Here is an 18,095-nt window from a genome sequence, read left to right as displayed (position 1 = left end):
TTTGTATAACCAATTCATGTCTGGGTCCATTTGTATCAATAATACATGTCTGGGGCCATGTGTATTACCAATACATGTCTGGGGCCATTTATATCACCAATACATGTCTGGGGCCATTTGTATAACCAATACATGTCTGGGGCCATTTATATCACCAAAATATGTCTGGGGCCATTTGTATAACCAATAAATGTCTGGGGCCATTTGTATAACCAATAAATGTCTGGGGCCATGTGTATTACCAATACATGTCTGGGGCCATTTGTATAACCAATACATGTCTGGGGCCATTTATATCACCAATACATGTCTTGGACAATTTGTATCACAAACACAAATCTAGGACCATTTATATCATCAATACATGTATGCGGCCATTTGTATCACCAATACATGTCTGGGGCCATTCGTATCACCAATACATGTCTGGGACCATTTACATCACCAATACATGTCTAGGGCCATTTGTATCAACAATACATGTCCGGGGCCATTTACATCACCAATACATGTCTGGCACTCTATCCGTAGGTCACCTAACAAACTATTACAGAAACAGGAGAATGAGGCTGAAATCAACCTACGGAACTTGTCCACGTTGTCGGGGAAACAAAATGCAGGTATTCGTGCAAGTACACCCAAAATATATCAGTGATCATCAGAATAATTATTCATTAATAAATAAATAAGGAAATCAATTGATGAATTAGCCTTTTAACTAAGGTTGGATATGAATATCGTTTTTATTCGATTGAGGATCAGTATATAAAATTCTGTAAAACAATATTTGGAATCCCCGTTGATAATGAAAAAAGAGATGTTTGTTTACGATTCATTTATGAGACAAGTTTAGGAATTACTGAAGATGATAGGACGTAAGGGACGCTTGTTTACAGTTCGACTATACATAACAGGTTTTGGAAGTTGTATGGATATAGGGGCGAGGGCGACGTTTAATGTCTCTTTGAATCAGCCCGAGCTACACGGTTAAAGTACAAACGAAGTGTTCACAGGTGAAGTTCCCACGTGTTCTTGATCTGATTGTACTTTAAACTGACGTCACCTTACCAGAGACGGAGAGATTCCTACAAGCATTGTCACCTTCACAAATAAGTGCATTTTTAGAAATGTTTATATTTGATTTTCATTTATTTTCTTTTTTAATCTTAAGCCAAGTTATATTTACCTCGAAATGCTACGTGAATCAATATCGTTTGATTTTCGTTAATTTGGGCAATACTTTAACCTTCGATGGTACATTGAGCTAGGCCGTACTTTAACCACGTGTGGTATGTAGAGCTAGGCCGTACTTTAACCACGTGTGGTATGTAGAGCTAGGCCGTACTTTAACCACGTGTGGTATGTAGAGCTAGGCCGTACTTTAACCACGTGTGGTATGTAGAGCTAGGCCGTACTTTAACCACGTGTGGTATGTAGAGCTAGGCCGTACTTTAACCACGTGTGGTATGTAGAGCTAGGCCGTACTTTAACCACGTGTGGTATGTAGAGCTAGGCCGTACTTTAACCACGTGTGGTATGTAGAGCTAGGCCGTACTTTAACCACGTGTGGTATGTAGAGCTAGGCCGTACTTTAACCACGTGTGGTATGTAGAGCTAGGCCGTACTTTAACCACGTGTGGTATGTAGAGCTAGGCCGTACTTTAACCACGTGTGGTATGTAGAGCTAGGCCGTACTTTAACCACGTGTGGTATGTTAGAGCTAGGCCGTACTTTAACCACTGTGGTATGTAGAGCTAGGCCGTACTTTAACCACGTGTGGTATGTAGAGCTAGGCCGTACTTTAACCACGTGTGGTATGTAGAGCTAGGCCGTACTTTAACCACGTGTGGTATGTAGAGCTAGGCCGTACTTTAACCACGTGTGGTATGTAGAGCTAGGCCGTACTTTAACCACGTGTGGTATGTAGAGCTAGGCCGTACTTTAACCACGTGTGGTATGTAGAGCTAGGCCGTACTTTAACCACGTGTGGTATGTAGAGCTAGGCCGTACTTTAACCACGTGTGGTATGTAGAGCTAGGCCGTACTTTAACCACGTGTGGTATGTAGAGCTAGGCCGTACTTTAACCACGTGTGGTATGTAGAGCTAGGCCGTACTTTAACCACGTGTGGTATGTAGAGCTAGGCCGTACTTTAACCACGTGTGGTATGTAGAGCTAGGCCGTACTTTAACCACGTGTGGTATGTAGAGCTAGGCCGTACTTTAACCACGTGTGGTATGTAGAGCTAGGCCGTACTTTAACCACGTGTGGTATGTAGAGCTAGGCCGTACTTTAACCACGTGTGGTATGTAGAGCTAGGCCGTACTTTAACCACGTGTGGTATGTAGAGCTAGGCCGTACTTTAACCACGTGTGGTATGTAGAGCTAGGCCGTACTTTAACCACGTGTGGTATGTAGAGCTAGGCCGTACTTTAACCACGTGTGGTATGTAGAGCTAGGCCGTACTTTAACCACGTGTGGTATGTAGAGCTAGGCCGTACTTTAACCACGTGTGGTATGTAGAGCTAGGCCGTACTTTAACCACGTGTGGTATGTAGAGCTAGGCCGTACTTTAACCACGTGTGGTATGTAGAGCTAGGCCGTACTTTAACCACGTGTGGTATGTAGAGCTAGGCCGTACTTTAACCACGTGTGGTATGTAGAGCTAGGCCGTACTTTAACCACGTGTGGTATGTAGAGCTAGGCCGTACTTTAACCACGTGTGGTATGTAGAGCTAGGCCGTACTTTAACCACGTGTGGTATGTAGAGCTAGGCCGTACTTTAACCACGTGTGGTATGTAGAGCTAGGCCGTACTTTAACCACGTGTGGTATGTAGAGCTAGGCCGTACTTTAACCACGTGTGGTATGTAGAGCTAGGCCGTACTTTAACCACGTGTGGTATGTAGAGCTAGGCCGTACTTTAACCACGTGTGGTATGTAGAGCTAGGCCGTACTTTAACCACGTGTGGTATGTAGAGCTAGGCCGTACTTTAACCACGTGTGGTATGTAGAGCTAGGCCGTACTTTAACCACGTGTGGTATGTAGAGCTAGGCCGTACTTTAACCACGTGTGGTATGTAGAGCTAGGCCGTACTTTAACCACGTGTGGTATGTAGAGCTAGGCCGTACTTTAACCACGTGTGGTATGTAGAGCTAGGCCGTACTTTAACCACGTGTGGTATGTAGAGCTAGGCCGTACTTTAACCACGTGTGGTATGTAGAGCTAGGCCGTACTTTAACCACGTGTGGTATGTAGAGCTAGGCCGTACTTTAACCACGTGTGGTATGTAGAGCTAGGCCGTACTTTAACCACGTGTGGTATGTAGAGCTAGGCCGTACTTTAACCACGTGTGGTATGTAGAGCTAGGCCGTACTTTAACCACGTGTGGTATGTAGAGCTAGGCCGTACTTTAACCACGTGTGGTATGTAGAGCTAGGCCGTACTTTAACCACGTGTGGTATGTAGAGCTAGGCCGTACTTTAACCACGTGTGGTATGTAGAGCTAGGCCGTACTTTAACCACGTGTGGTATGTAGAGCTAGGCCGTACTTTAACCACGTGTGGTATGTAGAGCTAGGCCGTACTTTAACCACGTGTGGTATGTAGAGCTAGGCCGTACTTTAACCACGTGTGGTATGTAGAGCTAGGCCGTACTTTAACCACGTGTGGTATGTAGAGCTAGGCCGTACTTTAACCACGTGTGGTATGTAGAGCTAGGCCGTACTTTAACCACGTGTGGTATGTAGAGCTAGGCCGTACTTTAACCACGTGTGGTATGTAGAGCTAGGCCGTACTTTAACCACGTGTGGTATGTAGAGCTAGGCCGTACTTTAACCACGTGTGGTATGTAGAGCTAGGCCGTACTTTAACCACGTGTGGTATGTAGAGCTAGGCCGTACTTTAACCACGTGTGGTATGTAGAGCTAGGCCGTACTTTAACCACGTGTGGTATGTAGAGCTAGGCCGTACTTTAACCACGTGTGGTATGTAGAGCTAGGCCGTACTTTAACCACGTGTGGTATGTAGAGCTAGGCCGTACTTTAACCACGTGTGGTATGTAGAGCTAGGCCGTACTTTAACCACGTGTGGTATGTAGAGCTAGGCCGTACTTTAACCACGTGTGGTATGTAGAGCTAGGCCGTACTTTAACCACGTGTGGTATGTAGAGCTAGGCCGTACTTTAACCACGTGTGGTATGTAGAGCTAGGCCGTACTTTAACCACGTGTGGTATGTAGAGCTAGGCCGTACTTTAACCACGTGTGGTATGTAGAGCTAGGCCGTACTTTAACCACGTGTGGTATGTAGAGCTAGGCCGTACTTTAACCACGTGTGGTATGTAGAGCTAGGCCGTACTTTAACCACGTGTGGTATGTAGAGCTAGGCCGTACTTTAACCACGTGTGGTATGTAGAGCTAGGCCGTACTTTAACCACGTGTGGTATGTAGAGCTAGGCCGTACTTTAACCACGTGTGGTATGTAGAGCTAGGCCGTACTTTAACCACGTGTGGTATGTAGAGCTAGGCCGTACTTTAACCACGTGTGGTATGTTGAGCTAGGCCGTACTTTAACCACGTGTGGTATGTAGAGCTAGGCCGTACTTTAACCACGTGTGGTATGTAGAGCTAGGCCGTACTTTAACCACGTGTGGTATGTAGAGCTAGGCCGTACTTTAACCACGTGTGGTATGTAGAGCTAGGCCGTACTTTAACCACGTGTGGTATGTAGAGCTAGGCCGTACTTTAACCACGTGTGGTATGTAGAGCTAGGCCGTACTTTAACCACGTGTGGTATGTAGAGCTAGGCCGTACTTTAACCACGTGTGGTATGTAGAGCTAGGCCGTACTTTAACCACGTGTGGTATGTAGAGCTAGGCCGTACTTTAACCACGTGTGGTATGTAGAGCTAGGCCGTACTTTAACCACGTGTGGTATGTAGAGCTAGGCCGTACTTTAACCACGTGTGGTATGTAGAGCTAGGCCGTACTTTAACCACGTGTGGTATGTAGAGCTAGGCCGTACTTTAACCACGTGTGGTATGTAGAGCTAGGCCGTACTTTAACCACGTGTGGTATGTAGAGCTAGGCCGTACTTTAACCACGTGTGGTATGTAGAGCTAGGCCGTACTTTAACCACGTGTGGTATGTAGAGCTAGGCCGTACTTTAACCACGTGTGGTATGTAGAGCTAGGCCGTACTTTAACCACGTGTGGTATGTAGAGCTAGGCCGTACTTTAACCACGTGTGGTATGTAGAGCTAGGCCGTACTTTAACCACTGTACGGTGGATTTAAAGTATGTAACTTTGGGTATTGTATAAGATATACAATATCGTATTGTTGTTTTCGCCCGTATCATGATCAGAATAAACGGAAGTGTGACCTGTAATGTATTGAGACAAAAATGAACTAGTTATTACCCTATCAAGGTTTAACATAAAAATAACTTATTCATTGAATGGCATGAAATATTTTTGAAGTTTATCGAGATTTTAAGGGGAAGTAATGAACGTTCATTATTTTATTGAAGTTGGTATCACTGTAAGGTGAAATCAGTCTCTCATATTTTATAGAGGCTTACCAGAAAATCGTTAAGTTATCGTCGGCATTATACAGAGATTCGCTAGAAATCAATGAAGGTTGGATAACACAATGTTTTTTTTTTCTGAAAATGAAATACTTCGTCGCGGGGGAAATATTATTTTAGAAGTTTTAATAGGGATCCTGGCAAATAATGGTGGCCTTCATTGAAGAGTGGAAATTATTATTTTGTAATATTCATTATAATGCGATAATGATATTCAACACACGATCGTATTACAATTTTCACCTTTTTTTCGATGCCTTAAGCGACATCGATTTTACAGGTTACGGTGAAAGTACAGAATGAAACTAAATCAATAAAAAGGGAATAAAAAAATATTGATTGACTCTCACGACTGTATGCTGGTTATATAAAGTCAATATATGAAGATTCTAGTATTGTGAGTATTGTTGCATTATGCATGCATCTATTCAAAAACAATAATCTATAATGCCCTGTCCACGCGGTATCGCCCACATCTTACATCAAGTGTCCCTAGGTGCTAGTTTTCTCGCTGACTACAATGATAACACAGTTCCTCATTGTTCCATGTTTGTACATTTATATGTGAAGGCCGGCGTCATATGACCTTGGCTGTTGTGTGAGCGCCGATGTCAAATGACCTTGGCTGTTGTGTGGGCGCCGGCGTCAAATGACCTTGGCTGTTGTGTGGGCGCCGGCGTCATATGACCTTGGCTGTTGTGTGGGCGCCGGAGTCAAATGACCTTGGCTGTTGTGTGGGCGCCGGCGTCAAATAACCTTGGCTGTCGTGTGGGCGCTGAAGTCAAATGACCTTGGCTGTTGTGTGGGCGCCGAAGTCAAGACAGTGGCTTTTGTGTGGGCGCCGACGACAAATGACATTGCTAGTGGTGTGGATACCGGTGTCAAATGAACTTGGTTGTTGCGAGACGCCATTGTCAAATAACTTTTGTTGTGTAGACGCCGCTGTTAAATGACCTACGATGTTGTGTCCACGCCGTCGTCAAATGACATTGCTTGTGGTGTGGGTGCCGGCGTCAAGTGACCTTGGCTGTTGTGTGGGTGTCGGCGTCAAATGACATTGGCTGTTGTGTGGGCGCCAGTGTCAAGTGACCGTGGCTTTTGTGTGGACGCCGGCGTCACATGACATTACTAGTTGTGTGGACACCGGTGTCAAATGAGCTTGGTTGTTGCGGGACGCCATCGTCAAATGACCTTTGTTGTGTCCACGCCGTCGTCAAATGACATTGCTTGTGGTGTGGACACCGGTGTCAAATGACCTTTGGATTTGTGTGGGCGTCGGCGTCAAATGACATTGGCTGTGGTATGGGCTCCAGTGACAAATGGCCTTGGCTGTTGTGTTAGCACCGGCGTCAAACGGCCTTTGTTCTGTGGACGCCGGCTTTAAATGACCTAAGCTGTTATGTTGGCGCTGTCGTCAAGTGACCTTGCTTCTGGTGTGGTCAGCGGTGTTAAATGATTTTTGCATCTAAACTGAAATAAATTTAAACGAACAACAGCTACGAATGTAATAATTGAACAATTTCTGTTTTTTAAGATTACATGAGACATTATCACTAGACACAAACTCAAGGTTCGACCGAGGCCTAGATCTGAGTTTACTCCGTGTGGGGATAAACGATGGCCCCTGGTAGTAAGTTCACCAACTCATCCGAAATAGATTAAATGAATACCTTAGTTAGAGAACGTCAGACCGGAGTCGAGCTGCCGAAAACTGACAATAGTTTAACTATCTGATCTACTGAAGTCGGCATTGCCTTGAATGTTGACGGCTGCAAGACAGTGGAATTGTTTGATGTGCACGTTTCCAGGTTTTCTGTGGGGTCCGGATGACAGCTTGAGATATATACTCGTTTGAACACGGCTGCTTTTTGTGTATTCTGGATATTTTTGCAGTAAAAGATGTACTGATTTCAGAGTTTGGGGAAATAAAAAGAAAGCATAATGAACAACGGCTTTTAAATAGGTCACAGAGAGGCTCGGTATATTCCGTACGTGCGTCTTTAGTTACATGTAACTCACACGTAAATGATGTGTGCAATTGCCCTTAATGTTCAGCTCCGTCAACCTGTCACGTCATCTGGATGTTTGCTTCTTACGATTGTCTAGAGAAGGAGCGTCAAAATGACATGGATTCAAATACTTTTTGAGCTAATATTACATTTTATACTCATTAAATGATTGTGTGTGTGTGTGTGTTATAGTCCAATGGGCAAAAGATATAGCGATACACGAGTCTATACTGTAAACATATTCTATAGATATGTACGTTTAAGTGTTTTAAAACACCGTTTATTTCAGTTGATGTTTGTCATATTATGCGAGTGACGTAACCGCGCAGCGTTCTGATAACGATACCTACCGTATGACCGGCTATTTCTGCGGGGGTGATAATTTTGCTATTTCAAGGGTTATTAGCATGGACGCGAAAATTTGTTTCGTCGATTGTTTTTTTTTTTTTTTTTTTCAAAGAGGTAAAAAAAACCATCGAAACCAATTTAACCACGTGTTAAAGGGTTTGTAATTCGACATCGGGAGCTATATCCACTAACATTATATATGATTTTACAGTCAGATCGCGAAATTTGTATTTGTTGAAATTTAACTCTTTCGTCTTTAATGAAAGTCGCGATTTTATCAGCGAAAATAATCGGCTATATGGTATAAATCTTTATAGGACCAAACGAATTACATTGTTCGTGATTTGCACTGATTTAGGTATTTACATACACGTTTGCAGCGCTTTTATTTTTCGTAGTTAAGAGGGAAACGTTTATTATATGTATATTAAGGAAGATTGCAGTTGTAGTAACATTTGAAGCTAATTTTGCGGTAAATGGTCATTGTTTCGCTGTTTTGTACTCATTGTTGACTGTTTTTATTATTATCAACTTTATTTTTTTTTAATTACAAGCATTATTATTATCAACTTTATTTTTTTTAATTACAAGTACTTTATCGTACTACTACAATGTACGTCACTACAGTATAAGGCCAATACATGTGTTCGTAACATTATCCCTACCTACTGAGATTGCCCGCCTCAAGCTTTCAAAAAATGATTTTAATAGCTGAAGATCACATTGCGCACTTAATTTATCATTTATAAAGATTAATTACACCGAATTTGACGAGACGGACTGGTGAGTCTTGTAGACACCAGTAGTACCGTATCAGAGTAGGTTAAACACTGACATTTAGATAACATTGTCAAGGTCGCACATGTAATTGACGTGCATCTACTTACATGTTCGGGTCATGCATTGGTGCAAACATCTGGTATGTACATAACCTCGTATTTTGGAGATACGAAAATAGATTTTGCTCACGAATTTCACCATTACCGTCAGTTCGGGTATACGTTTACCTTGTACATTACAGTGTCCAGATTTACAACTCCATTGAGACATAATATCAAAGCAGAGTAAAAACGTAACGGTTATGTAAGATATGTATCTTAACAAAAACACCCACATAACCCTTTCACTGTCAGATTTTGAATTTGCCAAAAATTCGTTACAATTGCTGACGCCATTCATCTATATTCACACAATACTAAGAGGCAGTGGCATCTATACGCCTATAACACCCAGTGCCTCAGGATATAACGAAAATGGCAATACAATGTAATAACGTATTGAACAGTTCAATGTTGTTATAGTCGATACGTCAGCAAGATACCGGGCTCCCATGGCATTTGCCCCCCCCCCCCCCCCCCCCCCCCCCCCCCCCCCCACCACCACCCCCTCATACATCTTGCTGTCATATCGACTATAACAACATTAATACCACTATTCATTGCTTATATGACGCGACGTGACAAACTTTTCCGTACTGACAGTGGTTACGTATGCCAGTAAACGTTGCTTGTTTGGAGCGAATTTATCAGTTGGATTTAAGTCGGTTGTATTTTTGCTGTTATATTCTTTCTTTTGATACCGATGTATGATATACAGCGCAAGTGCATTCATTTGGTGAATACTTCAGATGTAGCCATTTTCGTATTCGTGTATACACGTTAAACTTTTGCCCTTGACATGCTCGTGCGTTATCTTGCACGCGATCTTCATGTTATGTCTTCTTTATCACAAGATCAGCCTATATCTTATCCTAAATACTCGTTTGATTTTAGAACTATGTACATCATTCGAAGGAAAACGTGGGGAAAGAGCGGTGTGTTTATGTTTTCAGATTCGTAAGCACTAGACTGATCACTTCTCTCTCCCGTACTACATTTAAAGCGTCGTGCGAAATCTTCATATCACCAATTACGGATCCGGACATGACACTGAAGTTTTGCAACGTAATTGGATTTACTATCAAAATTACGTTCAAGATTATTAACAATTTCAATTCTCCCTTAGCTGTATTTTATAAGTGTATTTCTTGCGTGGTGTCGAAATCGCCATGAATTTACATTAAACAGCGAGGACAGAGCGGCATATGAAGACATCATAAGATGATGTAGCGATGAGAATTACGAAAATACGTCATAAAAAGATGTTTGAGGATTGAACTACATTAAATTGGTTTATCAAAATCCTAGGTACACTCAAGCCAACAGTTCATGAACAAAGTAGTTACTTTTTGCATGATGGTTTCTTAACATAAAACTATATATTCAAATATTATTTAATCTACCGTGATAAATTAAAATGACTGTGGCTCTTTCCTCTGAGAAATCACTACGCAGTCCTTAGCCAATCAAAAACAACGTTACATATAGCAACGTTGGTTTTGCCTAAACGGGGACGGAAATGTCGCAGAAACGAGGCTTTGGTGTAAATTGTCCGGCGGCGACAATGACACCAGTTTACCTCGAAGATTTTCGGTTTCAAAAAGTATACATTGTAAGTCAAACTTGGTATATACAATGTAGCTAGATCTGTAGATCACATATTGGACATCTCAACAAACTCTTCATGTATGCAGTACCATCAGGAATTAATGGTCCGCTGACTTTAAACTTCTGTGGTATTATACAACTAAACCAATAGCTAAAGTTGTATTGTAGCATGGGAATCTCAACAAAACTCTATTTATTACGTGATTTTTTTAACCGTTTCCCATTTGCAAATTGGTTATATTCAAATTGGAACACGCTTTGTAACGTATTAGATTTATTTTCTTCTCATTTTTCAGGAAGAGCGATATTTGGGGGTAAAAACATTATATTTAGGTGAATATTGAGATTAAGTGATTTTGCAAAATTTGGTATTTCTTTTGCAGTGCGTCAATATTTACACTTGTCTATACTTTAAGTTAAAACATTTTTTTTATTTCGCTTGTAAAATGAGTAAAAGTGTCCGGGAGGTAGATTTATAAATGATGCCACAAGTTTATATCGGGTTTGTACTCTATAAAAGGACAGTCCATACTATCACATTGGTTAAGTGTTTTTTCTGTTTTTTTCTTTCTTTCTTTTTTTTTTTTTTTTTTCTTATACTGACAAGGCGAAACAGACATATGATTCCCGCTATATTGTGTTTTGATAACATTTTAAGCTAATAAAATGTTCGTGGTAAGAAGAATTAAATTATATTAACTTTTCAACACCGCGTATAATGTATATTACATACATGTACATGATGATGTAGTTCTGTTTTTAGTTATTTTTGCCGCCGTCTTTCACGAGACGAAATCCAGAAAAGTATTTCATATAAATGAATTACCGAATCACTGAGGTGGTGATGAAGATAAAATTGGTGATATTTTATTATCAACGACATTGCTAAGGGAGGTAATTTTAACACACGCTACGTAGAAGATAGCAATAGAAATCCACGTGTCATGACACGACATGTATCAGGTGGTGACTGTGTCAATATCCCTTTTATAGTCTACAGTCATCTTCTACCACAATAAAAAAAAACTTTTTAGCTTTAATTTATTTTCGGATCTTTTACCTCTGTCTTTATTGGGTTCCAAGGACATATATACTGTACATCAGAAGACAGTAGACTGTGGATTATTTCCCCTGTGTAATACAAAGTGTATTTTGGTGCCAACAGCGTCGTCATGGCAATAAGTCGTCTGGTCGACAACACGTTATACAATGTAGCCTGAACAAAATGGGAGTGAAACTTAAAATATTGAGGTACGAAACTATATATCAATAAATCACGTGACAGCAAGATACTTCTTCACAACAGACACGTCAGTGATGTTAGGGACATTCATACAGCTGTTTGGTCTTTCTAGGGACTTGTCAGTGATGTTAGGGACATTATACAGCTGTTTGTCTTTCTAGGGACTTGTCAGTGATGTTAGGGACATCATACAGCTGTTTGGTCCTTCTAGGACTTGTCAGTGATATTAGGGACTTCATACAGCTGTTTGGTCTTTCTAGGACCCGTCAGTGATGTTAGGGACATCATACAGCTGTTTGGTCCTTCTAGGACCCGTCAGTGATGTTAGGGACATCATACAGCTGTTTGGTCTTTCTAGGACACGTCAGTGATGTTAGGGACATCATACAGCTGTTTGGTCTTTCTAGGACACGTCAGTGATGTTAGGGACATCATACAGCTGTTTGTCCTTCTAGGACCCGTCAGTGATGTTAGGAACATCATATAAATGTTCCATCCTTCTAGGACCCGTCAGTGATGTTAGGGACATCATACAACTGTTTCGTCCTTCTATGACTTGTCAGTGATTTTAGGGACATCATACAGCTGTTTGGTCTTTCTAGGACCCGCCAGTGATGTTAGGGACATCATACAACTGTTTCGTCCTTCTATGACTTGTCAGTGATTTTAGGGACATCATACAGCTGTTTGGTCCTTCTAGGACTTGTCAGTTTGGCTATGCAGGCCCATTTTGTTTGGAATATTGTTTAATGTTAAAAGATTATGAAATATTATTGAATTAATCTATTTTAAAACAACAACGAAACTTATGAATCTGCATACATTTTAGTATATCAAACTGCAGCAAAATACGTGAATTGAAATATCATTTGTCAAATGTAATAAAATTATGTTTACGTTTTGATGTTTATTTCAACAGAAAAACTGACAGGATCGGTCAAGGTCAAGGATCAGGAACTGACTAAACTGTACGGCGAGGTCAGAAGTCTTAAAGACACTATACAGAGTCTCAAGGACGAATTCCGGAAAAAGGAAATCGAACTGCTGAGAGATTTAGACGTGACCCAGGATAAAGCTGAAGTAAGTGTTTTTTGTTGTTTTAAGATTGATGATGCATTTTGACAAACCTAGCACTTTCGACACTAGTGTTTGTCCACTAATTGGATATCTCTGTCCGTTTTAGAAGGAAACTTCCCTAATGCCCTGATATTTGAGGCCCGATAAGCCAATCGAATGACCCGATCGAGGCTGGTGGTCGAAATTGGGAATCTTTTTTGAGATTTGACCGGAAATAAATCACAATTAAAATGGCGATGAGAATGAAAACGATCGCCGTAAAAAAATAAGAAAACTGCATGTCTACAAGCAAATCATTGGTGTTCCAAACAAATAGTTAGTAATAAGAAAATAGATAATAAACACAATATTGAATTAGTATTTGTTGATAATTATTTACGTTTAACAGGACAGTAGAACATTGAGAGCTTTTTACTATTGGCTTGAGTGTATTGTATTATTAGTCCAAAACTGCTTGTTTAAACAACAAACGTACGGCTATTTCTTCCAACGGTAAACAAACACTGAAATCTCCTCCCGAATTCACTTTTATTTACATAACAAACTCTGTGGCATGATTCCAGAAAAACAGTTGTTATCCCTAAGGCTACTGACAAACTCGGGCTGTGTGGAACTTCTGTATCGTCCAATTACCGTCTCATGGACTTGTATGAAAATCAAACCGGAACTCTACATAGACGTTGAACGTTTTGGTTACAAACAAAGGTTACGAATCGTCGAATAATAGGGTTTTTAACGTCACTGATTATAGCCGAAGTCAGAACCTTCTCAAAGTTATGAGATAGCGGGTTTCCATTTCATTTATCATTACAAAACTATTTAACATTTTGCCTAAGTTGGATCTGGAAGTTTTATAGGGAAAAACCAACAAATTGAAAATGATACTTTTGAAACTTGCCCTGTGTATAGAAGGCTGAGCCAGGGATAAAATGATTGGCAGCCACTGATTGGCCAATATATTATGAAGTTCCAAAATAGATATGTAGCCTGATAGGTAACTATCCTTAGGTAATGCTGATAAAATTTGGTGAGTTTTGGGTTTTTATTCAGAAGTTCAGATCATAATATTTAATAGGTGATAATTTCAGATTTTTTGAATTTTTAATGCGGAATTCACCCAATTTCAAAATGGCTACCCTTGAAAAAATTACCCGAAGTTTGAGTTTATTTTTTGTTTAAGTGTTATAAGAAACCCTAAACTTTCGTTATACATTTTTTTTGTAAATCATAATGGCCAAATTGAATTCAAGAATTTTAACTCCAAAACTCCAAAACATTAACACTGAAGTCTGTGGAAAAACAATTGGTTGGTTGGTCCCTTATAATGTCTTCGAGGCGACACCGAATGTTCCCGTAGAATTTGTTATCGTCTTTAAGTTATTGCTTTTAAAGATTTTAGCATTTGGAACATTCTTGGAAATGAAACTTTTGTCTGTATCTCATTGACTTTTCGCAGTGCTTATGTGCCGACTTTCGCAATTAACTGATTTGAGTAATTCCATCTGAACGTATGGAAATTCAATAAAACGCAAATACAATGATAATGATTTCACAATAGCAATGACGTTAGCAATGGGGTCATGACATTCATAGGGGTATGGGTGCCGTCTGACATTTTTTAAGGTTGTATATTGTTACAGTATTGTCACCTAATGGTTACACTGTAATGCTAACGTCACCAGGCGTTGCTACAATTGAATGAAAAAAATATATAAATGAATTTATTAATTGATTGTTATTAATTTTATTATGTACCTATTTATTTATATATCTATTTTTTTTATTCATAATTGAATAAATATTCCAACTCATGTTATATGAGCGTCACACCCACTGTGTCTATGATAATGAATAAAGAATTAATTCTTGTAGAAGAGCTTTTATAATGATATAAATGTACCGGTATATCATTGAAATGCTACTTTTTCTGTTTATTATGGTTTAATGGTTTTTGGTAAATCATTCACCCTTCTTCATTCATTCATTCATTCATTCATTCATAGAATGTACTTAAAATTGAATTCGTTTTCGACACTGATTATATACGATGATCCCTTTTAGACTTATTACCGTGTTAACTCACACAAGACATGTAATCTGTTTTCTTGACAAGACATTTGCTCGAAACCTTCAACGTGAAAACTATGTGGCACAGTAATTGATGGAGAACTAACTTTTACCGCCGATTTTTTCGGATGTTTGGCACCGTACATATATTCAGCTTCATTTCATAAAAAGCTCCATTTTCAAGTATAGATAACAGATATCTCATTATGCTTGACAACATTTGATTACATTATTCTCGCGTGATCATAAAGGAAGTATATTTGTAATCTAAGGATTGTAATCTGGAGATTTTTGACACATTCATTAGTGGAATGATTACGGACGAAGGTTATGTGATAGATACACAGAAAATGCTGTGAGAATGGGCCCAATTTCTGTAAAAACTGTTTATATGACGTAAATTAGACACCTTCAGCAACACCAGGTTTCCATAAACGAATCTATTTCACGAGAATGTTGTACCTTGCGGTTGTAATTAGCTACCTGGACAGGTGCGAAACAGGTGGGGTCCAGCTGCTGAAATCCTTACCAGAATCTATAGGAAGAAGGTACCCTGCCGTTGCCATGGATACACAATTTTGTGTTTATCTTAAGCATATATTTTTGGATAGGATTGATCGGGGCGGGGAAGTGATAAACAGTCGATTTTGTGTTTAAAATATTTCGGATTTTAAATTTGATACTCAAATGGAAGGTACATGTCTAAAGCATAGCGAAGAAATTTTCAAAATTTCTTTTTAAAAAATTGAGAAACATTGAGCAGTATTATCCGTGAGTCTGCCAAAACGATTATGCCTTAAAGAACATGGCAACTAAAGTACTGTACACCGTGATTCGGAACACGGAATGAAATGAAAACGGAAGCGGACCATATTGACGTGTCATTGTTTAAAGTCAATTAACATTCATTTGATCCGTCTATTATAACCTTCATTTTGTTGATATACCTGGTGGTTCCGTTGTGACTACCCTAGTTCTGTGGTTGTTGATACAATGTATACCTGGTGGTTCCGTTGTCACTATCCTAGTTCTGTGGTTGTTGATATACCTGGTGGTTCCGTGATCACTACCCCAGTTCTGTGGTTGTTGATATACCTGGTGGTTCTGTTGTCACTACCCTAGTTCTGTGGTTGTTGATATACCTGGTGGTTCCTTTGTCACCACCCTAGTTCTGTGGTTGTTGATATACCTGGTGGTTCTGTTGTCACTACCCTAGTTCTGTGGTTGTTGATATACCTGGTGGTTCTGTTGTCACTACCCTAGTTCTGTGGTTGTTGATATACCTGGTGGTTCCGTGATCACTACCCTAGTTCTGTGGTTGTTGATATACCTGGTGGTTTTGTTGTCACTACCCTAGTTCTGTGGTTGTTGATATACCTGGTGGTTCCGTTGTGACTACCCTAGTTCTGTGGTTGTTGATATACCTGGTGGTTCCATGATCATTTCCCCAATTCTCATTTTGAAAACCTGACATTTCCCAGATTGTGCATACACTTGCATTGCGGCTGTCATCGATGATGCAGAAGTTGCTTACCCTTACGACGCAGTGTAAATCGGGCCTTTTCCTTTAGGACTATGTTAAGATCCTGCCATCGTTATATCAATTTCAGTTAGAGCTACGTTTACAAGTTGGAATAGTTTTTAACGACATATTTCAATATTGAAGAATTCGAAGCATACAAAATGTATTTCAGATTTAACTGATGCTTCTGTTCACCTGCGACCAATCGGAACACCTCGCCTCCGTCTGCGAACGTAGGCAATCGGAACACCTCGCCTCCGTCTGCGAACGTAGGCTCGGAGGTAAGTGTATGAATACACATGAAAATGATGGGTCCAGGTGATTGGAGAAAATTACGAGGGGTTCCGATTGCGAACGTAGAAAATGACGAGGGATTCCGATTGACCTGCGATTAAACGCTTTTGCGAATATTCCCGACGTGCTCCGATTGCTGGTTACGCTATTTTCTGCTCAGCAAGGTAAAATACATGTACACATTGGCATGCCAACTCCTGTCATGTAGTGAAATATCTTATTATATGACGTCACTACTGGAGAAGCTACTGATCTGGTATATATTATACGGCCGTGAACGACGGATGGCGGCAGGTAGCTTTCACATACGTGTATACACATAGACGAGATTTGAGTGATATCGAAGACTAGCGTAAAAGACATTTGGCAGGTGCTCTATTTCAAATGAGGTGGCGGATGTTCTTGATCTCGTGAAATGCCTTCCACCTTGTGTAGCCGTCCTGCTCAATGTTCTGTACCGGGGCCACAGTGTAGTGAGAAACAGTCACTAATTCGTTGACAAACAATGATGGTGCGAATCAGATGTCGGCGTGTATTATTTGTTAGAATAAAAAGTTAAGCAAGAAGCATCCGATATTTGTGAATAAACAAATGTTTGCGTTTATCTGTAAACCAAGAAGTTGTGAGAGAGTTCATCAGTATGCCGCAAGCGCTTTCATTTTATCGAATTCTTTTTTTCGTGCATTGCTACATTTTAGAGTTAGAATATACGCGGATTGTATATGTAACGTGATGAAAATGCAATTTATATGTTGTGGGGAATAGCTTGAAAGTTGTAAGAAAATGTCTCTCATCTGTTTGACTGTTCCGACATAAAATACGCTTCAATCATCAATTTATAACGATCAGCATAAAGAAGAATTGGCGCATCCTCACTGTTGTCTAAAAAAAGTCGTGTAATTTATCTCAATGTTCTCAGCGCGAAAATCGCTAAAATAGGAGTGTCGCTGAAATATACAAGTTTACAGTATCTCAGTCAGACTTACTTCCCGTGTGTACGCGACACGAAGGAATCGTTCCACGCTCCCTATCATTGAACATCTCTAACATACACACACGTAGCTCACGTCTGATATGTTCTTTTTAAATTTGTACTTTATGATTACTTAGCATACTTTACCAAAATATTCGATTAACTTTAAAGTTGGATAGTGTGTCAAAACGTTCACCTAGGTACCTCGTCGTGGCTTCCTCAACCAAGGCTACATTGGACGTGTGCCATACATAAGTACAGTAATACATCGAGTGGTAGTTGAGGATCCCCCATCCCCCTCCCTCCCCCCAAATATTCCCGATGTTGAAGTCTACCATTACTCCGCGTGAAGCCCATTAACGGGAGTATCCTCTTGAAGACGTTGAGTACTGGGTGTTTTGGGTCCAAATGGGGCCGCTCATAGTTAGTTTTGTAGGTTATCGAAAACTGGATTGAAAAACAGGATTACACGTAATTTTTGAATTATGCAGATG

The 18,095-nt window shown here is 40.3% G+C and overlaps 1 protein-coding gene across 1 annotated transcript in view; it reads left to right on the top strand.

Moving 5' to 3' along the window:
- LOC117316789 (myosin-16-like) overlaps positions 1-18,095 on the top strand; it is a 98,240-nt gene that overhangs the window by 14,146 nt on the left and 65,999 nt on the right. Inside the window, exon 2 of the mRNA XM_033871557.1 lies at positions 12,588-12,748. Coding sequence (XP_033727448.1) covers positions 12,588-12,748 — 161 coding nt within the window. The remainder of the gene's footprint in view (positions 1-12,587; positions 12,749-18,095) is intronic.

The sequence above is a fragment of the Pecten maximus genome, chromosome 18, assembly GCF_902652985.1.
Source record: "Pecten maximus chromosome 18, xPecMax1.1, whole genome shotgun sequence".
In the NCBI taxonomy this organism is placed as follows: domain Eukaryota; kingdom Metazoa; phylum Mollusca; class Bivalvia; order Pectinida; family Pectinidae; genus Pecten; species Pecten maximus.
Note: the sequence above shows the minus strand (reverse complement) of the source record. Positions and strands in the feature narration are given on the sequence as shown.